We start from the raw sequence: 25726 nt of genomic DNA, 5'->3' as shown, positions 1-25726 counted from the left end.
GGCACTATATTTTCCTATTTACTTAAACGGAATTTTCTGACCAGTTCGATCAATGGCATCATTACAGAAATCTTGTACTAAGAAAATACAGTAAAACTCTATAGATTCCAAACTTTACAAAATTAACAGTTCCAGTTGACAAAAAGATTGCTGCACTTTGTTTTTATCAAATGTCTTCAGGTTTTATCAGAGAAATCCCAAATGTACCTTTTCATAAGTAAGGTATTTGCTGGATAAAATCATAATTTGGCTTTTTGCCCATCCAGAGACTTGGTTTAATGTTGAAATAGCATTATGCACTGCTTCAGGTGACAAAGAGTCCAGCTGAGTTGAAGACAATCCAACCACGGCATCAGACAGAGACCCAAGGGTATCATTCAATGTCTGGTTTTGCATGGCAATGTCTAGGAGCTGAGCTTTGAGCTACATCAAGAAAAGACAGATGCAGAGCATGAGGTGGTGTTTAAAAGCAGGGAGGTTTGCCAACATCTAATTTCCATTGTCACCCAAATACTAGCAGGGGTTTTCTAACTAACCATCAGCACCAGAAGCAAGCACTTAGCAAGAACCCACTTCTCAGAAATCTTGAAACAGAGCCACAGATGGCCTCACTTGACCAGCGCTAGCCCTCACTTGACCAGCGCTGTCTGTCCCCAGACACCCTGCCCCTGGGGCAGGCCTCTGTGCCTGGCTCTGCTGGTGGCAGCCCAGGCCCAGGCTCTGGCCCCAGCAGCCCAGGCAACAAGGCTCTGATTGGGGCCCAGTCCTCAACTGGCCACACAGCCTGTCCCCGGCTCCAATCCTGGGGCAAGCCCTGTGGTTTAGCTCCCCTCTGGCCACAGGAAGGGATGGCAGCAGCCCTCCTGCTATTGTGGGAGTAGGAGAGGCAACAGATTTGGCCACGATATAGCTGTGGCAATCCTGGCTCATCCCTTTGTCCAACCACAGGGGACAGGCTGCTGCAGCATTGGCCACAGCCATGTAAGGTAATTGGGCCTCAGGGCCCCTGCACATACTCTATTCCCCACCCCCAGCCCTGCCTCCTACACCCCCAAACACAACCCACTCCCTGTCCTGAGACCCTCATACACCCCAACCCTGACTCCTGCACCCCCCACACCTCTAGCCCTAACTCTGCATCCCTCATATCCCAACCCTGAGCCACCCCCCAACCCCCACTCCACCCTGTACTTAAATTTCTTACAGGTATTGTTGTATCACAACCTTCCCCCTGGCTAAAAGGGGGAGGGGGATCGTGATAGGACAGTATTTGTAAGACATTTAAATTTACTTTCACCCCTGAAAGGGAGGGAAGGAAGCAGATTAGCTAGGAGAGTTCACACACAAGTGAACAAATACACACCTTATGGACCTCAGCCTGGAAGCCTCTCAGCTGATTGCATTTCATCATTTGATGAAGTAAAACCTTTGCCACAATGGCATCCATTTGTTCCATATTGTCATAAAAACAAACCAACAAGCCTAACCTATATGGAAGACCAGAAATGAGTTAGCTAACTGCAGATACACCTTCCTTTCAGGGTGGGGAGACACAGCATGAGTGCAGCTCCTGTGCTCATAGTTTTTAACTAGCTTCCTGATGCTAATAGTTGTCACCAACTCCTTGAATTACAATCCCATAGCCCTGAATTATCTGGGACATACGCACTCTTATACTCTTATACTAAAATCAGTTGGGAGGTGCTTACTGTCAGCTTTGGTTTATGACTCAATATGCTGTGTCTCTCATTTGAAGGACTCCACTTTTGGAATCTGCTTCCTTAGGAAGGACTTTGGGTATAATCCCCACTTAAGATACAGGAGTGGGTAGGAGTCTCTGTAGTGGTAGAGCAGGCTGAGTTCCTGTTGGAATTATTATTTTAATACTGCAGAGATTTCATTGTATTGTATAATTAATTAATATGCTGGCCATCTAGAGCCTTGGATAGGTTTTTTTTAATAATTTTAATTCTACATAAATAAAAATCCACCACTTTTCACATCTAACATAGCTCCATATCAACTACTGGATAGGTTTTTCCACTGAATGTAGATTTGTTCAACAGCAGTTGTGAGAAAATTGAGCTGATACCCAATAGACTGACCGTAGTCATTTACAGTGCTTTGTTATACTTATTACCCTCATTGCACAACCATATTCAGAGGCAGGGGAAGCAGAGATGATGTTTGATGCCTTTGTTTCCCAGCATGGGCAGAGCATACAAGTGAGTGTATGTCTGAGGATTACATGCCTAATACCCATCTGGCTTCGTCAACCAGGCAGCTGAAACTATGTTAAGAACACAATAAAGTTCAAACACAGTTACTGCAAGCAGGGATTTAGTATGTTTTCTGTAACTGTGATGAAGAAGGATTTTTTTCTTAATTGTTTTACAAAGCTCTGTTATAGACTATTTCATTCAATACCCTCCGGGGTAAGTCTATAGAAGAGTTTCATAACATAGCAGGAAAAAAAATCTGGCCACACTGCTTAGGAAAAACATGCTGTGAACAGCCATTTCCAGAGGCATTCGTTGATTACATGATTTCAGCTGTAAGATTGACAGGACCTTTGTGTATCAAATGCATGCACATCAGCCACATTGATGCATTTGACTTGATGGTTAGAACACAGCAATGGTAAAATATCAGCAGTCTCTGCTGAGCATTTTCTACTTCTACTGCACTTATAGTCAATTATTAGTCATCAAATGAGCAAAGGCTACAATATTGGCCTTACCCCTATATTTAATCTTCTAGCCTGTCAGCAACCCCATTTATGTAGTTGGGACTACAGGAGAGTACAGCTACAGCTTGACATTCGTGCTACAGCCCTGCATACAGATAGAATCAATACACAGAACATAGGCAACCAGGAATGGTGTCTAAGCTATGTGGTTTATGCACATGAACTGCACCAGCAGCTAGTTATGCTTCAGCTTAGTCACAAACTTGCTAAAAGTCTTCAGTGCAGATGGGTTCAGTCAATTTTACTTACTGTAATCCAAAGGTCAGCAATTTATGGCTTGCAAGCCAAGAATGGATCACTAGGGAGCCAGATATAACTCTTCTGGAGCCCCAACTCAGCCCTTCCCCACTACTGCCCCCACAGCAGGAAGCCAATGCTGGCGCTACAGCCTTACAGCACCCTGCAAGATTGGAACACCAGCGCTGGCTTCCTGCAGGGGGGAGGAGCAGGTGGAGAAAGACCCAAACCTCCCTGTCAGATCCAGCATGCGGGGAACAAGTGCATGTGCTGTCCCTATACTTCCCATGAGCGGCTCTTACTACATTTAAAAGGCAGAGGCACAGGATAGCGAGCACGCCAGCTCCCCCTTATCAACTAACAGAGTAGTCGATGGAAATTCCATCAATTACTCAATTAGCTGATTAATCAAAATTTAACATCCCTGTGTTTTAGTGGCCCAAGAGAAGTCATGGGACATTATTATCAGACCAATGTGCAAATCAACAAAGGATCTATAATCATACTTCTATAACAAATACTGGTTGGACCTCCCTGGTCCGTCACCCTCAGGACCTTTCTGGTCCTGGATGAGGGATTTTGCCAGACCAGGGGAGGTCATTTCTAACCTCCTCCCTGTCGGTCCCTTCTCCCTTCCCCCGGCTTCCCGTCTCCCACCCCAATTCCTCTCACAGCCCAGCTGGGCCATACACCATTTCCCACACCCCCCCCTCAGCCAAGTGGAGCCATGCACCAGGCTTCCCAGCTCTTTCCTGGCCCTGGCCCTGGCCCTGGCCCTGGCCCTGGCCCTGGCCAGCAGCTGAGGTGTGCTACCAGCTTCCCAGCTCCCACCCACTGCCCCAGCCCAGCCGAGCTGAACGCATGTTCCCCTTACCCCCTCAACCTAGCTGGGAAGCACATCACACACACCCCTGCATCACTGGGCTCCCAGCCCCCCGACCCTCCGCAGTGGACCAGGACTCGCTAATGAAAGATCACAGATGTTGCCAGACCAGAGTGTAGTTACCATCTGACACATTACTGCATAGCCAGCAAAGGCTCCTAATTTCCCTTGGGATTAGCAACAATCAATAATATTACTTCTTAAAAGAGGACTTTAAATCATTAATAGAATTTAAATGCATAACACAAAATAAGGGTATTGTAAAAATGAGATATATTAAGAACTTTGGAGAGTGACACTCCTCCAATTTGTAAGAATTGCATACATAGGAAAACTATTTGTGAGGTTTATTTTCCTCATTTCTGACACAGAAATATATATGATGGGCCTCTACTGAGAGAATAGAGATCTTCTGGTGAAATGAGAAAAGAATTGGAGGCATAAAGAGTAGTCTTTATATATTTGAGAAAGTCCAAGGAAATGCCTCAGGGGCTGCAAACAACTCCAGATAGTGGTGTCTTTGGACTAAATGGGATCTTTTATATGACAAAATATAATATAAAGGTTCTTGCAGATGGCCCATATTTTGAATACTCATGAGAAAGATTCATTTTCTTTTCTTACTGTTAAAGTACATTTACTGCTGATTTGACAGCCCTGAAGATGGAAGTCCTCTGATAACCTACAGAAAAGTCATAAGATCGACAGCAGTGCATGCAAATGTGACTAAATGCTACACTGCGGGCATAGGCACCAACTTTTTGAGTTGCTGGGAGGTTCTTTACCCCTGTTCCACCCTGAGCCCTGGCGCCACTCCACTCCTTTCCCCAAACTCCTACCCCTCGTCTGAGGACACCTGACCCTGGCTTCTCTCCCTTCCACTCCATTGCCTTCAGCATGCTGCTAAATAGCTGACGTGCGGCAGGCAGAATGTGTGGGAGGGTGATGGGAGGAGCTGATCTGTGGGGCTGCTCCTGCATGCTCAACACCCAGGTTTTTTTTTCCCCGTTGGTACACCCATAGAGTTAGCACCTGAGATCCCATGAAAGTGAGGAGACTAGATCATTCTTTTTACCTATTTCCTCCTTGGCCTCTCTGCTGCCACTGGTAATGTGGGTAGGGATGTAAGCAACTAGTCAAGTAGCGATTCAACTAGTTGTTTCTAGGGATGTAATAGTATAGTCGATTAACCGGTTAACTGATAAGCAAAAGCTTGTAGGTTAATGCTATAGACTACACGCATTTCCTTCTCCTCCTCTCTCTGCCAGTAAATTTTTAGCAGGTTGGCCAGCATCCTGGCTCAGTCCTGGCTTGCAGCAAGTCCGGGACCTACCCCTGCTGAGGCTCTGCATGTAAAGTGTATTAGGAGCTGGGCAGGAAGATTGCCCAACTCAGTCCCAGCTCACACTGGGTCCCAGACCTATCCCCATTTCAGCTCTGCATTTCAAGTGTATTAAGAGTTCGGTGGACAGGCAGCCCAGCTCAGTTCTGGCTTGTGCCAGGTCCGGGAGCTCAGACTCTCCCACCCCCCTTTCTCAGAGGGTATGTCTACACTACAGTGTTATTTCGAAATATCTTATTTCGAAATAGTTAATTCAAAATAAGTTATTTCAAAATAACGCATCTACACACAAAATGCATTTCGAAATAGCACATCCACACTGAGTGGACACTGAGTCTCATTTAAGGCTGGCCAGAACCAGGTCCAGCAGGGCATCAGGTCAGTAGTTACTTAGCCTCAGGCAGCAGCCACACAATCTGAGACCTGGGCTTAAAGGAACCCGACCCCCCCCCCCCCCCCGGACAGCCGGTTCTCAGCTTTCCCTGTTTGCTTGCCTACCTCGATGAGGGACAGCAAAACATTTTCTCTCTGTGTGCTCTGGTTGCCCTCACTTAGGACACCACAACACTCTGCAACATGGAGCCAGAGCTGCCCCTGGGCACTCCGGTGCTTCTCGCGGATGTGTTGCTGTGAGCCTGGCTGCACTTTCTGCAGGCTGCCATCCGGGAGGTCCATCAGGGGGCTGTCAGTATCCAGGAGGCCCTGCGGGAGAGCTTCCACCCTGAGGAGCACTAAGAGCCTCCTTGGTCTGCCCCACAGGGGGCTTGTGCCTCATTCCTCCCTCACGTCATTCCACTTACCCTTCCCTAATCCCCCTTCCTGATGTCAAATAAAATACATGTATTTTCATGAACACAAACTCTCTTTATTTAAAGAAAACTGAGGGGGGGAGGGATGAAACTCTGGTGAGACTGGAGAAAGGAGGCGGGAGAGGGGAGAAGAGAGGGTGGGAAAGAGGAGGGGGAAACATGGGAGGAGGGAGATGGAAGGGGGAAGCAAGGGGAAGAAGGGGGAGGGGAAGCTCAGGGTTGGGGGTCTCACCAGACCAACTTAATTTTCATGCAAACCTGCTCCTGGGTTCACATACGGCTTTTGGTGGCCAGGCTGGCAGCTATCCTGCCGTAGATGGCCGCATTCTTCCGTCTGATGCGGAGATCGTGGATGTCCAGGGCATCTCCCCCAAACCTGAATAAGGTCCACGATCTCCACCCTAGATCAGGAAGGTGCCCGCCTTCTCCAGGCCCTGGCAGGCTCCTGGGAGCTGGCAGACTGCTTCTGGGGAGCAGTGGAGAGCTGGCTGCCAGTGGCTTGTTGGCTCATGTTTTGGGGCCACTGGGTTAGGGGCAGTAACTGCTGACTCTGGGGTGGCAGGCTTGGAGCTGGCACAGGCACTGTGGCCAGAGTCAACCCCTTTAAGGGCTCCGGGGAGTGGGGAGGGAGAGGAGTGTTCTTGGTTGAGGCTAGAGTGGCCACCAGGGCACCCTGGGAAGGCTGGAGGCCCCCTATTTCGAAATAAGTGTCTACACAGCACTTATTTCGAAATAGCTATTTCGAATTTGGCATTATTCCTTGTGGAATGAGGTTTACCAAATTTGAAATAAGTGCTCCGCTATTTCGAATTAATTTTGAAATAGCAGTTTGGCTGTGTAGATGCTAGTAAAGTTATTTCAAAATAACTTTGCTGTGTAGACATACTCAGAAGCAGCAGCACAAGGAACAGGGGATCTGGTTTTTAAACTGGCTCCCCTTGCAGACCAGCTCCCACGTGGCACCCCGCACTGTTGCCTCTGATACAATGACTGCCAGCCCCACCTCTGGGGACTATAGAATAGCCGACTAACTGATAAAATTTCATAAGGTTACTCAACTATTCAATTAATCAATATTTAACATCCCTATTTGCTTCTTCGCCCCTCCACTGCCTCTATCAGAGAGAGGTCAGGAAATGATGCAAGTGGGGACTGCTTCAGTCCCCACTTGCGCTGGATATCACGGCAGGGACTTCTGCTTTTGAAATGTACAGGAGCCCTCCGGGGCTCTAGTACATTTCAAAAGCAGAGTGCAGTAGGGAGCACAGGGTGAACAGTGTTCCCCCCCATAAGAGGCAGCAAGGGAGGGGGAAGGAGGCACCCTGGAGCTGGTGCTGGGAGAGCCTGCTTAAAATGCTCAGTAGGGGAGGATAGGGGATGCTGCTGTGAAGCAGGGAGCTGCCCCCTCCCCACCATTGACAGGGGCTGTTGCTGCCAAGCATCCTCTGTTCACAGTGGCCAGCCCTGGCTACCATGAACAGGGGTGGTGCTGGAGCAGTTTCTGTTTGCAGCAGCCAGGGCTGGCCATCATGAACAGAGGCTGTTCCAGCACCAGCCCCTGTTCACGGAAACCAGAACTGGCCACAGACAGAGGCTGCTGCCTGAGCAGTCCCTGCCCGGGGCAAGCCTTGGCCGCCGCAAAAAGAGGCTACTTTGGCACCAACCCCTGTTTGCAGGGGGCAGGGCTGTCTGCCACAAACAGGGGCTGCTGGACTCAGTGTGAGCTGTGACAGAGCAGTCCAAGCTCATGCTGATCGCTGCACCTCTGCATTTTAAATGTAGTAAGAGCCCAGCTGCTCAGTCCTGGCTTGAGTCAGCTTGAGTCGGCCCCTGAAGCGCCGGCTCTGCAAAGTGGTGCTCATTGACTAATTGTATAGTCAATATAAATTGTATCAACTATACAATTAGCCAGATAATTGTATTTCAACATCCTTAAATGTGGATATCGGATAATAACACTTGTGGTGGTCATATGTGGTTTCCTCCTCAAAGTATATTCTGTCAAACTGCCCACAGATCAATACCATTCGGCAACTATTAGGAGGTGGCTAGCTAAGTCTGCTAAAAACTCATTTGTTTTATTCAGGGCCGGTGAGAGGCTTTGCTGGACCCTGGGAGGTGGCCACCGTGGGCTTTGGTGTGATTTATAGGACCTGGGGCTCCAGCCATTGCTGCTGTTGGGACAGCGGTAGCCATGGCTAGGAGCCCCAAACCCTTTTAAATCACGGGGCCCTGGAACAGCTCCCATCTTTCACCACTGACTATGCATTGACAGCCCTGCTTTTATTCTAACTTCACGCTCCTAAACTACCCACACCATTTTTGAGTGTTTCATCCACCTGACATATAGGTTGCAAACTCTCTCAAGCAGGGAATGTTTTATGTTATTTGTCTGTATGTCTAGCACAATGGAACCCTGAATCTTGCATGCTACTAACATCGTGGACACCTCTCCACACGAAGCTGGAGTGAGACCATCAGGTTATTTTAGAAGCAACTACAAAAAGTCATCAGATGGCAACAACTCAAGGTTATCGCTAACTAGTGGCAGTTTTGAAGCGATTTAGAAGTAAAAGAATATGATGTTCTAACAATTCCATGTGACATCCAGTCTCCCTTTCCTTTGCTTCAGGAAAGCATTTTCAAAGACAGTCAAAAATGATAATAAGTCTTGCTTGCCTGTAGATAGTTGAAGTGTTTCTGAGATCAAATCCTGATGAGTTTATTCTTTCTAAAAACGCTTGCGCGAGTTCTGGTGTGATATCATACACTGTATCCAACTGCTTTGTTGCATTGTCATAGCTTATGAATAGTCTCATCTAATTAGTTCAAACAAAGACATAACATCAGGAATCTATACCAATTAAAGACATTAATACACATATTTTATCCTATAAACAATCATTTGCCTCCATTCAGATTACACAGATGGCACAAAGAGCAATTTGGATAATACAAAGTTCGAGAAGGCAAAGACCAGTAGTTCTGTAGCACTCCTAAATATTTTAATGTGGGGCCTGATCCTGCCTCATTTGAACAACTCCCTGTACAATCCATGAAAGTTTTGATGAAGACAGATTATGGGAAAGAGACTATGAAGGCACACACATCGGATAAAGCACCGCAAGATGTTGTACATTTTTCAATTTTAAAAGAGGCAGCGGAATGGTTCATTAATAAATGATTGACTGAACTTCTGGATTTAGTTTGCAACTATTTTAAACAGACACCTATCTCTTTCATATTTAGGTTTGGGCTTGTGATAATTCTGGCTGTGCAGCACATGATTAATTGTTACTTCCAAACACATTTTTTCCACTTACTTCATTCAGACTAATTTTCATAATTTCTTCTAATGGAAGATGGACCATGTATCTTCCCAAAATCCATAGATTTTCTGCACTGACCCAAGAGGTTGAATCATTTAACTCTGTTTTGTAAAAAATATTAATTCAAATGTAAATATTCATTCAGACTGTCATTGTGATTACACATTAATATTAAACTCAGTATACCTTCATTGCTGGATAATCAAAGGATCTCTAAAATCACAATACTACTAGGTCCTGGTCTTAAAACTGGATAATGCCAGACAGTTTAAATTCATAAATGGTGAGGAGGAGATGAGTTGTAACCAACATTTTTCAAACCCTAATAATAGAAGTATATTCATTAATATTTAACATGTTAATAAATCAGTCTTATTTGTTTTTAAAACTTTCCACTGGGATTTATGCACCCAGCTATTGCAATTTTGTGCTAATGCATAAGAATCAGAAAGTGAAAATGACTAGTCTGTCTGTATTGCCTAAACTGAACAAAATACAAAAGTAAAAAGTAACAGTTTTTCTGAAATTCAGTTTTCATAATCAGGTGTGTTATTCAGTAACACAAATAAAGCACTTTATCTCTGTATACTATCAACCTGACAGGGTCCATTTCAATGACTGATTATATGCTATGACTATGCAGAAAAACTCTCATTGTTAACTAACCTGATATTAACCTCAGAAAAAGTGAAAAATATTTAGCACAGCCATAAATTAGGATAAAAGCTGAAGAAATACAACAATATATTAATAACAATAATTTGCATTTCTATAGCACAATCCTAATGTTTTTACAAATAAACTATCACAACAGCCCTGGGAAATAATTAGCCCCATTTAACAACTAGAAAAACTGAGGCACAGAGCAGCTAAGGCTGAAATTTTCTAAAAGTGTTTATAAATTTTGGGTGTCTCAATATTTGGGTGCTCCACTTGAAACATCTGGGGCCCGACTGGCAGAGACACTGATCACCCACAACTCTAGTTGTTTTCTATTAATAGTCATGAAACTTTCAGCAGCGCTGAAAAATCAAGCTATGGTTGTTTCAGAATGAGGCACTCAAAATTAGTGGGCACTTTTGAAAATAGATCTTAAGTGATTGCCTTAAATTGATATGGTGAGAGAGAGTTCAGAATAAACTTGAAAAGTCTTTGCTTCCAGTCCCTTGCTTTTATCAGAAACCATACTACCTCCCTCCAAGCACAGTAAGAAACAGGAAGGAAGAGAGAGAAGAGGAAAAAGGGAGGGGAAGGAATTTTAATAATGTAAAGATCCTGACTGCTGCATTTAACAGAACAGGAAACCTGCTTTTAGTAACACTGCTTAGAGTCCCTTGAGCCTTTTTTGTTCTTTAAAAATCAGGCAGAAAATATAAAACACATTAGCACCTGTTTTTGTAAAAGCCACCAGAGTACACCAGAGACTGGTATTTTAATAGGAAGGAAATGAGAGTTATTGAGAAACAAATTTCCAGAGGGATGTGTTTGAAACATTAAAACAACATGTCATCTCATGTTGAGCCTATGACCTTGGTCAACTGGGCAAGAAAACATGCTGTGTAGAAGCTCTCTTCCATTAAACAGGAACAATAAATATAAAAACAAAGAAATATCTGGGAAAAAAGCTAGCAACAGTGTGGGGAAGGCAGCCTACTACATAACACAGATATGTGATATGTTTCAAGATTCTCACACTGTTGAGCATTAAATGGAAGGAGGGGATGCTGGAGATGGGAGTGAAAGTTCTCTGCTTTGTGTTGTCTTCATACTGCTCCTAATCCATAATGGTCATGGGAGTAAACAAGAGGCCATGACAACCAAGACCATTTACTAATGCTGGAACTCTTAGGTGGGCTCTGTAACTCTACTTCTTGGCTGTATATTTGCTTGTTAATTAAGGGAGGACTCACTTGTACTCAGGCACAAATCTGGAAGTCAGACGATCTGGACTCTTTACAATTCTGCCTCAGACTTGCTGTCACCAAATAATAAATCTCTGTTTCTCAATCTGTAAAATGGCATTAGTACCTCGCTCCCTCTCTCCCTCCCAGGGGTGTATGAGGCTCACTCATTATCTGTGTTTACAAATTACTCTTCCATGTTCAGATGGATAATTGCATCAGAGCTTGATCCTGCTCCACTGGAGTCACTGGACATTTTGCTATTGATTTCAATGGGAAGAAGATCAAACCGTAGAAGAGCAAATTGCTATTACTACTACTGGGCTGCGAGAGTGTTTGGTGAAGTATAAAAGCATGCCCTGATGTCTTGTTGCTATTGCTTTGGTGCCCTCTAGTGGAATATGTACTATATACTGTAGGGCCCAATAGCTGTGAAAGGCATATAAAATTGGGTGGGAGGGACATTTATTTTACTTTGCTTTTAATTTTGTCATTTCTCTGAATAATCCAGTGCCCCAACGTAGAACCCTCAAAGCTTCCTGTTATAGTTAAAAACAAGGTAGCTAACATTTTCAAAGATCACCTATTTTTTTAGTCCAAACAGGGTACAACAAGTGTACTTCACCACTGTACGGAGAGTCTGCATAAGGATATACACCACTTAAATCCCATATAAGCCTTAATAACAGGACCAAAGGGGGAGATGGCATTTCTGCATGGTCCTTTGCACAAAGGTGAAGTTCACCTTCAAGAATAAGAATATTTGATCATTTTATCTGCTGTGCATCGCTAGATAAAGGATATATCTGATGAAGAGACATATAGTATTTAAGAGGGCTACCCTTAACACAACTCTGTGCATAATATGGAAAAAAGTTCACTAGTAAAGATGAACCCTTTCCTGGCTATGTTTCCAGAGAGATAAGTAAATCTTCCTTTTAAAGTTCAACATACCATTGGTGATATAGGATTTCTGTAGAATTTGCTTCATCCAGTCATAAAGAGTTCTTTGTGCATTTGCTGTTGTCTTGTCATAGAGGTCCTTGAATACTGCTGATCTAAATGATATTTATTGGCATGCAAATGTATTGATAAGTGAAGTTTCTTCTAATGGTATAAATTAGCAAACATGCTTTTAAATAATCAGACAATGAAAACTAAACAGAAAGTTATACCTTAATGTTAGATACAGAACTACTATATCAAACTTTTTAAAAAAAGTATATTTAATCAGAAGACAATAGAAATGATTGTTTTCATTGGGAAATAAATGGCTTACAAGTTTCTGAAAGTGTCTTGATGAAGATCTTTAGGGAGGCTTCTAATGACATCAGGTTGGAGATAGCTCATTGAAGACACCCGCAGAACTTGGCTTAGTATATCCACACATTCCATAGAATTCAAAGCTGAAAAGCATTTCTCCAATGTAACAAGGAACAATGTCCTGTTTCCTCCTGGGCTTTGGAAAATTCTCTCCCTAATTTTGTCCAGATCGAGAACAAAATTTCCCATTTCCTGCAGGAAGCCAAGGATAAAGTGAATATATTTGATTTCATCACTAATTTATTTTTAATCTGAAGCATGAAAAAGCACTGTAGACACAATATTCCATTATTTTGAAACACAGCAGTCATAAAATACTGTGTCTGATTGCATTAGTGGAGATTATTCTTTTTTCCTACGGGCCAAAAAGCAATGTAAGTCTCTCAATCAAAGTGAAAAGCAGAAAAAGGCTACTGATGGCTGAAGATTCTGGAGAATTCTCCTGAATACATGGGAAAATATGAAGAATTCTGGCTACCTGTGCATAAAGTATGTATGTACGCGTAAGTAGGTAGGTAAGCACCTTGGACAAACACTAAAAACATATCATAAGAACAATCTTACTCCAATATAGTGATGGATTAGAACGAATAGGTCATTTCCCAACTTAAATTTCCATGGCTTAAAGACAGCACTTTCAGGTCTGATGTTTCAGTGTTAGTGCTAGGGATGATGATTTGGCATCACTGTAAATCAGCCCAAGACGTGCTTGTGAATACCTTAAGAGAAAATCAACAATTGGTCTGATAGCACTTTATAGACTAACAAAACATGTAGATGGTATTGTGAGCTTTTGTGGGCACAGCCCACTTCTTCAGATGACTGGAAGTGGGCTGTGCCTATGAAAGCTCATGATACCATCTACATGTTTTGTTAGTCTATAAAGTACTATCAGACTAATTGTTTTTTTCTGTACAGACTGAGGGTATGTCTACACTTGCAATGCCTACCCAAAAAGCACTTCATTTGCATAATCGCATTATGGCGCTATTTCGAAATAAAACACGCTGTGTAGATGTGTTATTTCGAGAGAAAACCCTTCTCTCAAAATAACCCTTATTCCTCATAAAATGAGGTTTAACAGTTATTTTGAGAGAAGGGTTTTCTCTCGAAATAACACATCTACACAGCGTGTTTTATTGCAAAATAGCGCCATAAGGCGATTATGCAAATAAAGTGTGGGATATTTAAATCCCAGCTTCATTTGCCATTTCTAATGTCTGCATTTGCATCCCTCTCTCGAAAGAGGGTGCAACTGTAGACATACCCTGACTCAGCTACCTCCTGATGCTTAAAAGAAAATGTCATTTGCAGCTCTGATTAGTTCATAGCTCCCAAAGTGTTTTAGATATTTACCTGTGCACTCTGACAAAGCGATCTGAAACACAACTGTCTGAGTACAGCAGACTATACAATACACTGAAGTCTCGTATTATCCAGGCACTCACCACATCTCTCTATAGAAGCATCCTCTATTTCTCCTGACTTGCTCTCCTCCATGTCCAGGACATCTCCCATCACAGAAGATCCTGTCTTCCCTATACATGAACACCAAGTAATGGCCCCAGTCCTGGGAAATGATATATGTGGAGGTGGACCCCTAACATCCATGTGAAACACCACTGATTTCAATAAGACACTATATTGGTGTAAGGGTCCAATATACTGAACACACTACAGTATGAGATCCTAGACTGGTACAAGAAAGAGCTCTGTTCACTACATAATTGCTTAGTGTACTGTTCTCATATCCCCATACCCAATCAACCAGGGATGCAAGACAGCACACCTGGGAATCTAATCCAAGTCTGCTGTGTTACGGTGTGAAACACTCACAACCCACCCCACATGCACATACAGTCTGCCCTTCTTTCTATTTATATTTAAACATCAAAAGGCAAGTCTTACTTTTCACACAATGAGTGCAAAGTCACTTACAAAAAGGTTCTTTTTGCTCCTGAAGAGATATTTCATTGCAGTTTGAAACTGCTGGTGATTAACCTGTTGAAAATCTGACAGCAGCTGCTTGGGCTGATATAAAAGGTTCTCAAGGTAGTTTTTTATAGACAACTGCAGAGAAGAGGGGAATAATAATATATATATACATATACATATAATACACACACCTCTTCATCTTTTACTCCCAGAAAGTCTTCTGTTTAAACACTCCAGGCTGAAAAGGTAGGAACTCCCAAATTCTAATTCTGGCTCCAATGACTCCCTCTGTGGCAGCAGGTAAGTCATTTTACATGTATGCCTCAGTTTTTCCATTTTTTAAAAAATGGGAATAATACTTATCTACTTTATGTAGTGATGAATCCCTTAATTCACTTTGAAGATCTACAACCCTCTGAATAATAATGCATAAAGTAATCATAATACAAAGCTGAAAGAAATATGAAACTGGATGGGAGGGAAAGTACATGTGCCAGATCCTCAGGCAATGAACCACGTCACACCCCTGAACTCTTTACCAGTGAACAAAATCCTATCTATGATACCATTAAGAGAAACCATTATAAGAAGTACTCGCTTCTCACCTTTACCATTCCTAGGACTGGATGCTCTTGAATTCTAACAATACTATTTCAAAACTAGTGTGAAGTTCAAGTTTTAATTTTTGTTGCTGTCTTTGCTCGAGGTGCAAAAAGATCCACATTGGAAGCAAAACACATTTTACCGTGCTTAGAGATTGCAAGTATTTTCTGCTCCAGGAAGTCTATGGCTGACTACACTGCTTGGCAGTGTTAATGAAGCTAATCAGTATAAATGGATTTTAAAATCATGAGAAGCAGATGGGAGAAGCCTTTGTTATAAATATAGCAATATGAGTGATATGGTTATCTGTCTTTTACATTGCACATTTTTTCAGTTTCTAATGATATCTATTATGATTGAATATTACTTACAACACTCTTCCTGTACCTGTAACTGGAATACAGCTGGCTCTGTGTGCAATGTAAATCCTTAAAACACTACATCCTTCATATCCAGTATGTACAAACTACAATACAGTTATCCAACTGATTGATTAAATCCTAGAATATATTCCTAAATATTAAACTGCCAGTATAATCAGTTGAAGGCTTAACAACATGTACAATTTTAACCAGAACTTCATCTGGTGTAAATAAACGTAGCTCTAATGACATCAACTCAGGATCTGTCCCTTTCATCTAAATGTTCTCTACACTGTTGATTACCTTATGCATTAAATCCTTTTCGTAACTTTTATTTCTACTTTAATTCATATTATTTTATTTCTGCTCAAAATCAATAACCCTTATGCTTGTGACTATTCACAGTTATCAATTACTACTTTAAACTTGTAATAACAGCTCTCCATGAAAGCTTCATAAAACTAAAATTAAAAGCAAAACCTTAACGTAAATCCTTATAGTGTTGGAAGAGTTATGATGGTGAAATGGAGTCATGGGACATTGACCCGTGTGCTTCTGAATGGCCATAGGCTTTTTAAGAAGGTTAAGAATGCAAATTGGATATCAGATGTTTTTATTATTGGGGGCGGAGTGATCTGGACTAATGGGTGCAGCTCCACTGATACTGATAACATTACTTCAGGTCTTAACTTGGCTCATCGTCATCTGTAATGACTGAAGATAACTAAGGGTGTGTACTTCCTGCACTACTTACACTGCCACTAAAATATTTTTTAATACAAAACAGTCTTTGAAAGGAGAGTGAGTATTTTGCAGGAAATCTAGTTTCTCACACACTTTAGACATAATGCAAAGCACAGCCAGGCCTGAAGTATTGGTAGGAAAATATTCTATTTTATGGAGAAACACGGTGTGGCTAAGTTAGTTGGCTGGCAATTACTGTACCAAACAGTGCATGCAAGCCTACAATGCAAACATTTGGGCCCTGCCTTGCCTTCAAAAATGGAGCAAAGGGGCCCTTTTCTTTATTATTTGTGTCTTAGTCCTTTACAAACTTCTGATGGCCATAGAGTAAATAGGGTTGCCAGGTGTCCAGTTTTGAACTGGACAGCCAAGTATTTGAGCTTTCTGACCAGGAAACAAATTGAGAAAATACCGGACATATAAATGTCTAGAATTTACGAATTAATATTTTATTATTATCATGAGTGTCGGTACATAGTTGCGTACTGCCTGGCTGGTAGACACGCTCACACTGCGTAAGCGTGTCTACCAGCCAGGCAGTACACAACTACACAGTAGAAAGAAGGGGCCGTGGCGGGATGGACTCCCTGGAGCCTGACTCGCCCATGAACCCTGCCGGGACCGTGCGTGGGACGAGCAGCACCCTGGAATCTGTGTGTGCCCGGGCCAGCCCCGCTCCCCGGTGGCCAGATCCCCCTCTCTCCCGCACCCCCTTCAGCCAGCCCCGCTCCTCACAACCCCTTCTCGGCCAGTCCCCCCTGCCATCTGAGATCAAGTGTGTCCGGTATTTTTTTTAAACCATCTGGTAGCCCTAAAAGCAAAATACTCTATCCAAAATTTAATACTGACCTGCAGCATTACACAGATTTTTTTTTTGCCAATTGTATACTTTAACTTCACAATTTAGATTACAGATAGAAGCTTCCTTAATATTTTCTGCCTCTCTCTTTAGTAAGAAAGTTTTGGTACTTAAAAGTGTACTAACCTGTAGGTTGCTAATAGTAAATATAACATTCTGAGCATGGAAATATGCCATGATTTTTTTAGGCATATCTGTTGTCCATACATTAGTGCTACAGTGGAAAACAAAAGCAAAATACAGGTGAAATAATAAACTACTTTTGTTTACCAGAGAAAATAAATATGACAAACAAGTACAATTACTAAGAAAACAGTGATGCAAGAATTTAACTCATCTTTTTGCCAAAACCAATTTACATTTAAGCCCATTGTTACAATGAAAAAGAATGAACAAAGTAAACTATCAAAAAGTTTGTGAAGGATTCCCAACCTCATGAATGAATATTTCTGTTTTGGTATGAAAAATGGTTTCATACTTGTTAAGATGAATTAACAATTTTCATTATAGTTCTAAATCTTCACAACTAAATGCATCAAACCACTGTAGAATGGTTTGGTGGTTTAGAATTCTATACACAGAACCTGTAATAATGCAGGTCATAGAGCTAACAGTATGTATCAGTGATGGACAACCTAGACTAGTGAGTGAGCTGTATGAGTGGACCTCCATCTCAGTGGGCCACAAGATTGTCCCAACCCAGACAGTCTCCTAGGATAGGGTTGTTTTAACTAACTGTGCTTGTGTACCTAAAATTCGCAGGGTGTGCCAACTGAACCATAACAGCACTTTGATTGGATAAAGAGGGAGCACATGGCTCTCACAGTCATTGCATGAAGTCAGCATGCACCTCCACTTCATATGTCTTTGCTTTACATGCATGTCACGTTAGTAACGCCGGTAATAAAAAACAATATGGACAGAAACCAGAATCTGGTAACCCTGCACATGGGCAATAGTAAAGAAAAATGTCTCGTGGGTCACACATTGAACCATGATGGGCCACATGTGGCCTGCAGGTTGCTCACCACTGGTACATATACTGTAGATAATACGTTAATGTTAGTGAATACTAACTATACATCCTTTGATTACACTTTTTATCCATAATGTTCTATTCTCTTGCATACACATATACTATCTATGGTACAGGATGTCATACATTACCCCTGAAAATTGAGTATATCAAGGAAAGCTAAACAAGAAAATAAAAAAAAAGAATTAATATGTTGTATGATATTTGAAAATGTTTTCAACACATAGGTAGGGACAGATTTACACATTACCATCCAGATATTTTCCAGCTATTACTTCCTCCTGATGGGCATAAACAACAAATACATGTAATAACACATTTTTAGATTTTATTACAGAAGTCTGGAATATAGATAAAATAAAAATACTGACCGCAGCTTTTTGTAATAATGGAGGCAAATCTGTAAGAGATTATCCCATTATTAAAACCTGATTGACCAGCCTTTTAAAATAAAAAAGTCTAAACATAAAATATATTCATCATAAATAAGCTAATGTAAAGTAGGGATGTGAATGGTTAATTGGTTACATTTTCTGTGGTGGGCCCAGTCTGGCTGGAGCTGCATGGTGCAAACAGAGCCATTCCAGCCTCGCTGCAGCAGGCCCAGCCCAGTCGTGGGCAGGAATGCCCCAGCCCGGCTGGAGAAGATGCTTTCCGTGGCATGGGGGCCGCTCCAGCCCAGCCACAGAGGGCTGGGGTGAGAGGGCACACCCATTTACGCAGTTAACGGTTTAAGTATAACATTTAACCAGTTAACCGATTAAATAGGATTTTACAGCTTTGATCAAATGTACCTGGTGTAGGTGTACAGTGCTAATAAAAGTCACTCAAAGAAAGGTCCTTGCTTTTAAACAAAACTTTTATCTACAACCTTAGCCAAATTCTCTGCTGGCATAACTCAACAGAGAAACTGATCCCATATTTCTCAGATGTACTGTACTGAATGTATTTTACTACATATAGCATTTTCAATAGACAAAATATTCTAGTCCCTACATAAGATTTCTAATCTTACCTTTATCAGACTTCTGACCACTTGCAGTTTTTGCATGATTCATTAATATCAATAAGAAACATATCTTCAGATTTATATACATTTCTTCTTTTTGAGTCCAAAGATATTTGGACTGCAAAAGAAAATAAAAAGTCAATGTCGAATGGCAATACTTGTCCTAAAGTTTCAACTATAAATTAAAGATGGATCTGAGATGCAATATTCAGAGTGAGAGCCTAATTTTTCTGAGATTCAGGAGTGTTTGGACCAAGGAATTTAGATTAGACTTCTCTCTAATATCATAAAATAAATAATAGCAATAAAAATAAAATTAAAATACCCACAAATTTGATATGTGCACTGTCATACTTCCCTTGTATTAGGCAGTCCTTTTAATTTTACTCTGGTAATATTCTAAATAAATTCCACCTAAAACATTAACCCAGTTTAGTCAAGGTAATATGCAACTCTCTTTGAAATTTTGTAACTCTGAAACACTGATAATAAAATTAACAGTGAACCAAAATTTTGGATCATGGAAGATTTCAAACATTTGATTTTGAAAAGCCACCACCCCAATAGTCCTATTCATTCGACACAGACTAAAAAGCTCTGTGCACTTCTCATTCAGCTATCACATTCAGAGCTCTATGGGACATCTGTCGCATTCAAATATATCCAGTTTCCCAGACAATGAACTTTCTTGTGTTAGTTTCTGCATTTGCCCTAATAATTTTGCAGTAAGGTTTATAGAATTACACTGTACAGTTTAACATATTATTCCATCACCATTCTCAATCTTGATTTAGTCCTTCAAACTAACTTGATCTGATGTGTGTATGATTTTGTTTAAATTAAAACATGTTCAATAAACCTATCAGGGATGAAGTGTTTAGGAGGGTGAGCTAAACTGGGCAACTAACAGTTGCATGAGAAAACACTGCCAATAAATAGCCTTATTTAACCACAGTTTTTATTGGTTTGCTAACCACTGAATACATCAAACAAAAATCAGGCAAAAAGAGTTAATCTTATAAGTACCTTTAAAAAATTTTATGCCTATGCCATTCCCCCTTCCAAGGGGTGAGATGCAGAATGTGTTTTGTATTTAGATCATTCTTTTCATGATTTTTTTACAGGGCACTACCATAATTTGTATTTGCCTTTTTAATTCCAAACAGCAGTGTTTCGAAATTCCTGACTTTTTATCACTATGTTAGTTGATGCAAACTGCACCCTAACTGAAGTCTGCTTGCTTGTCTTAGGTCAGTGTTATCTCAGACAGCTAGTCTCAATACCCGCAGGTAAGACTACTTACTGATACAGAAACCCAATCCATTTCATCCAAATTATCCCAACCAGTGGCTCTGAAACTTTCCAGTCTACCATACCCCTTTCAGGAATCTGATTTGTCTTGCCTGCCCCCAAGTTTCACCTCACTTCAAAACTACTTGTTTACAAAATCAGACATAAACATATAGCAGTGTCACAGCACATTATTACTGAAAAAAAATGTTTCCTTTCTCACTTTTACAATATAACTATAAATCAATTGGGAATGTCTATTTTGTACTTACATTTCAGTGCATATACCTAGAGCAGTAGAAACAAGTTATTGTCTGTATGACATTTTAGTTTGCACTGACTTGGTGAGTGCTTTTCATGTAGCTTGTTGTAAAACTAAGTAAATATCTAGAGGGGATGATGGACTTTCTTGGAAGACCTTTGGGAAATCCCAGGAGTAAATCAACCCCTAGCTGAGACTCACAGATCCCAAAGGTTTAACAATCTTTGCAAACTATTTACCAACTACTATCTAGGGATGACCACAGGCATTTACACATTGCATGGCAACACCCCGCAGGGGAAGGACGGAATTGAAGAAACACCTGGCTTAGCTGACTTACCTTACAGCGGATGATTATTAATTGTTATTAAGCAAGGCAGACTAGTTACTGAACTACAATTCAGTCACAACCCCCGCCTGAACAGAACCACCTGGACCCAATCTGCGCATGTTGCCATGTGCAAAGATCGCCCCCCCGAAGGTTTCCCCACCTTCCGAGCCAGAGGATCCCAGGAGCACTGGGCGGCCAGAGGGGTCTATCCCCACCGACGCCAGCCCAGGTACAGCAGGATCGTCCCGCTTCGCGCCTTCCCACAGCTACGCCAGCTCCGGCGGCCCCTCTCCTCTGTCAGGGGCGCCTGTGGGAGGCGGGAGGAGCGGGGGCGGGAAAGTAGGACGACAGAAGGGCGCAGAGCCGGGGAAGAACAGGAGAGGGGGCGGGGGAGTTGGCGCTGCTGGGTTTCTCACGGGCCACAAGTGCCCCTTGGGCAGGGCCGGCCGTGGGGCTCACCTCAGGCGGGCTCCCCTCCCGCGGGGCAGGCAGGAGGCGGCCCCCTGGGGATGGAGCGTTTTTCTTGTTCTCCTTTGCTCTCAACACCATTCAGTAAATTTGAACGCGGACCCAAATCGGAGAGGGAGCCAGGATGCTGATCTATTTACGGTGCCTTGTGTCCCAAGCGATCCCAGAGCCAGCGTAAAAGTCACCCCCTCCAAATGACACATTAAGGGCTGCATTTTCCCATCATTCATATACACAAAAGAAGCTGGCTAGTTCTAACTTGACTAGTCTGCACACCCCACCGTGTACACCGCCCCTTTTCTCCACAGCTGCTCTACCTTTCTGCCAAAATGTAAAGAGCGACTGCTGAAGTGAGAATTATTACTATTAAGATTTAATTACGGTTACGTTCGAAAACATTTACTCTTCCATAGAACAAGTGATTAGGCGTTATGGCTTTATGATGAAACTTTCCAAAGAAGAAATACAAAAGTGAAACCCAGTTCTTTCAATCTTCCTTCTTAGGGCCTCTTTTCTAGACTTTTAATCGTGTTTGTTGCTCTTCTCTGGACTTTCTCCAATTTGTCCACATCTTTCCTGAAATGCCATGCTGAGAGCTGGAATCTAGTTGAAGTCTATCGGTGCAGAGCAGAGGGAATTAACTTCTTATGTCTTGATTACAACACTCCCACTAATATAGGGGCAGGCAACATAATTCTAGTCACACCTCTGGATCTGGCATAGACCCTCAGGCATAAAACAGCCAACAGGCATCAGCTTATTGGTTCAATGGTTAGTCGGTTACACTCTAACATCCCTATATGTAACTAGTTCCATTAGTGTATGAGTATTTTAAGCTTAGCTTGTATGTTGTTCTATTATTCTTAGTAATCTACTTTTTTCCATGTACTCTTTTAACCACTTAAATCCTACCTTTTTATATGTAATAAAATTACTTTTGTCTATTAACAAATCCACTGTAAATTATTGTTACTTGGGGAGGCAAGGAGTGTGTGCATCTCTCTCTTTTATATTGAGAAAAGGCAAATTTCGTGAGCTTATAGTGTATGAATCTCTACATCATAAAAGGATTTATCTAGGGTTCAGCTCTCCAAGGGGCGGTGTATCCATGTGCTAAGGATTTGTCCCTCTGGCTACATCTAGACTACAGAGACTCAGCCGCAACCAGGAGCGGACGTACTCTTTCGGAAGAGGAGGTTTTTCCAAAATTTTGGAAAAGCCTCTTCCAATAAAAATTTGTAGTCTAGACATAGCCTCACTATATTGTCTTTATTATAAGCAGAGGGGTGTGGGCCTTCCCTGTGTCTGTGCTGTGGCAGACTAGAGAGTCATACTCAGCAAGACAGGATTGCAGAGTGTCAAAGCTATTACAGGGCAAGCTTGCTCAGCCAGAACCATTGCTGTGGGTTGGGGGCAAAGGAGACAAGTGTCCTGGGGCCCAGCAATTCAAAAGAACCTGGTCTCCTGGCAGCCACTACTGCAGCAGTGACTGGAGCTCTAGGCCCTTTAAATTGCCACCAGAGCCCCAAGCAGCCCACTCTTGTGTGGTGCTGCAGGGTGGCAGGGAAAGGCTAGCCCCCCAGCCCTGCTCCTTCTGGGAGCACAGAGCTGGCCCACCCTTCCTTTCCTAGAGGCCTGGCAATTCTATCAGCCCCCTGGGCTCAGTGGTGTCTCAGCACATCAGGTGACTGACCCAAGTGGGTCCTGATCCATCACAGCACAATTATCCATCATACCTGAACTAACATTTTTGTTCAGCTTTAGTATATTTAAGAATTGCGCTTAGTTAGTGAGATGGGACATTAAATTGCCTTATTTGAGAGGTCAAATTTTTCACCAATGCTGCTCTCAAAATTGGGTGTTCAAGAATTGAGATCACTATATTTCTATAAGGGTGCATCTACACCGCACCCTAAACTTGAAATAAGATAAGCAATTTGCGTAGCGGAAATTATGTATCTTATTTCAAAATAGAATCGAAATAGCTTATTTTGAAATTTGGCGCATCTATGCAGCACCAAATTTCAAAATGCAGTGAGGAGTCCTGTGGCACCTTATAGACTAACCAAAGTGTTGGAGCATAAGCTTTTGTGGGCAAAATGCATCTGACGAAGTGGGTCTTTGCCCACAAAAGCTTATGCTCCAACACTTCGGTTAGTCTATAAAGTGCCACAGGACTCCTTGCCGCTTTTTGCGGATTCAGACTAACACGGCTACCCCTCTGATAAAATAGCTCACTATTTCGAGACATCCCTTAACCCTCATGGAATGAAAGTTACAGAGATGCTGAAACAGCGCACCTGTTATTTAGAAAAATATTTCAAAATAATGGGCAGTTTGTGTAGATGCGGAGTTGCTATTTCAGGATTCCTCCAGTATCCTGAACTAGTCGCACAATGTAGATGTACACTAACAATTAAATCAATGATCTAGGAAGTGTAAGGCTGCTGCCTCCTTATCCAGCCAGTGAGCTGTGCAATCCTCCACTAGCTCTTTTCATAGCACACAATATATTTTAAATTGCAATTTTTCTAATTTTAAAACAAAACCCCAAAACCTTTACTTAACAGCATTTCAAACAACACTCAGATAATCCTCCTCTGAGGAATTCTGATGTAGCAGTTCTGGTTTCTACCAGCAATGAAAGCATGGTTCTGAAAAACAGGCAGGTCTGGATTACCATATTCCAGCGAAACTACCAATCAGAGCCAGAAGTCCTATGTATCTTAAAAATAAGAAGTTTCTTTCTGAAAGTTACACAATTAAGGTATGTCTACACTTGCACCCTAGTTTGAACTAGGGATGTAAATACAGGCATTTGAAATAGTCAATGAAGCGGGGATTTAAATATCCCGTGCTTCATTAGCATGATCTCGCCGGCGCGCTAGTTTGAATCACAGCTGATTCAAACCAGGAAGTGCGCGCTGAGATGTATTAGTTCGAACCAAACCCCTTGGTTCAAACTAATGTTACTCCTCATTTTTCAAATGCCTGCATTTGCATCCCTAGTTCAAACTAGGGTGCAAGTGTAGATGTACCCTTAGAGATCAGATTTATTAAAATTAGCATTGAGGTAACATTTCACAGGCACACAACTCAATATGTAGAAATCTGTCTATATGTGAGATTTCAGATGATTAGGAATAATAATGAACAATTTATATAGTCCATTATCCAAACTATTTTCTCTCATATTAATGATATAAGGGCAACATAACCCCAATTCAGCAAATGGGGGATTTCAAATCAAAGGTTTGGAGGTTCTATAGTAGGTGAGATGTGCAGTTAAGATGATCTGTGGACACCATGAACTAGTTTCTATGGACAGATTTTAAAAGGCATTTAGGAATCTAAAAATGCAGAAAGGTGCACTTGGGAGGTAGGTACCAAAATTCTGTATCTTTAGGCACCTCCGTTTCTAACAAAATCTGATCTTAAATCCATTAAAATAGTTTTGTTTTTATTTCAAGCAAAATGTGAAACCTGAGATGACAAACGTTCAGTGAATCAGTTCTAATGGCTTGAAACTTCAAAGTCTCTCTCCTGTTAAAGTAACTAACTTTGATTTTACCTTAATCTTGTTTATAAATAATCTGAACTACAGAAATCCAAATTAAGGATGTTAACTAGCAGTTAATTGACTAGTTATGTAGTCAATGGAATTTCCATTGACTACTCAACTAGTCGATAGGCACTTCCGCATTCCTCCTTTGAAATGGAGGAATTTGGAACTCCGCGTGCAGCCCAGGGCCAACAGGAAGTCCCACTGGCCCCGGGCTGCACATGGGTGCCAGCTTTGAAATAAACAAGAGACCCGAGCGGGTGCTCTTGGGCATTTCAAGTGGCAGCACAGCATAGAGCCCAGGTTCAGAGTCCCTCGCTGACCCGGGGCTCTATGCTGCACTGCCACTTTGAAATGCCACACGGAGCCGGGTCTGCTGGGGACTCCCCAGCTGTCCACGGGTTCCCTGCGACATTTCCCCAGAACCCAAGGTCAGCTGGGGACCCACAGCCACTTTCAAGTACCCCTTTCCCCTCCCCCTTTGCTGCCTCCATGTTTTTCACTTACCTGTGGGCTTTGGTCACCTGCCCCAGTCAAACCTAGTTTAAAGCCCTCTTCACTGGGGTTAGCCAGTCTGTATCCAAATACTCCCTTCCCCTTCCTCGATAGATGAACCCCAACTCTGCTTAGCAGTCCTTCTTGGAACAGTATCCTGTGGTTAAGGAAGCCAAAGACCTCCTGGCGACACCATC

General features: G+C 42.2%; 1 protein-coding gene across 5 annotated transcripts in view; it reads right to left on the bottom strand.

The window, feature by feature from the left end:
- The window catches only part of OTOA (otoancorin), a 74076-nt gene extending 51703 nt beyond the window's left edge, over positions 1 to 22373 (bottom strand). The window contains exons 1-13 of one of the 5 annotated variants that reach the window (XM_075899481.2): positions 21464 to 22373; positions 19128 to 19239; positions 18484 to 18512; positions 18363 to 18393; positions 18244 to 18271; positions 17203 to 17290; positions 14512 to 14643; positions 12530 to 12765; positions 12205 to 12308; positions 9344 to 9450; positions 8700 to 8839; positions 1364 to 1487; positions 208 to 423 (exon numbers count right to left, since the gene is read on the bottom strand). In XM_075899481.2, the coding sequence (XP_075755596.2) occupies positions 208 to 423; positions 1364 to 1487; positions 8700 to 8839; positions 9344 to 9450; positions 12205 to 12308; positions 12530 to 12765; positions 14512 to 14643; positions 17203 to 17290; positions 18244 to 18271; positions 18363 to 18393; positions 18484 to 18512; positions 19128 to 19239; positions 21464 to 21553 (1437 nt within the window). In that variant the 5' untranslated portion in view covers positions 21554 to 22373. Of the gene's footprint in view, positions 1 to 207; positions 424 to 1363; positions 1488 to 8699; positions 8840 to 9343; positions 9451 to 12204; positions 12309 to 12529; positions 12766 to 14511; positions 14644 to 17202; positions 17291 to 18243; positions 18272 to 18362; positions 18394 to 18483; positions 18513 to 19127; positions 19240 to 21164; positions 21341 to 21463 lie in introns of those variants that run through there. The other 4 variants (XM_075899476.2, XM_075899478.2, XM_075899480.2 and 1 more) reach the window with 4 other exon arrangements.
- Between the last annotated feature and the right edge of the window lie 3353 nt (positions 22374 to 25726).

The sequence above is a fragment of the Pelodiscus sinensis genome, chromosome 15 (genome assembly GCF_052426305.1).
Source record: "Pelodiscus sinensis isolate ZL-2025 chromosome 15, ASM5242630v1, whole genome shotgun sequence".
Classification (NCBI taxonomy): Eukaryota; Metazoa; Chordata; order Testudines; family Trionychidae; genus Pelodiscus; species Pelodiscus sinensis.
Note: the sequence above shows the minus strand (reverse complement) of the source record. Positions and strands in the feature narration are given on the sequence as shown.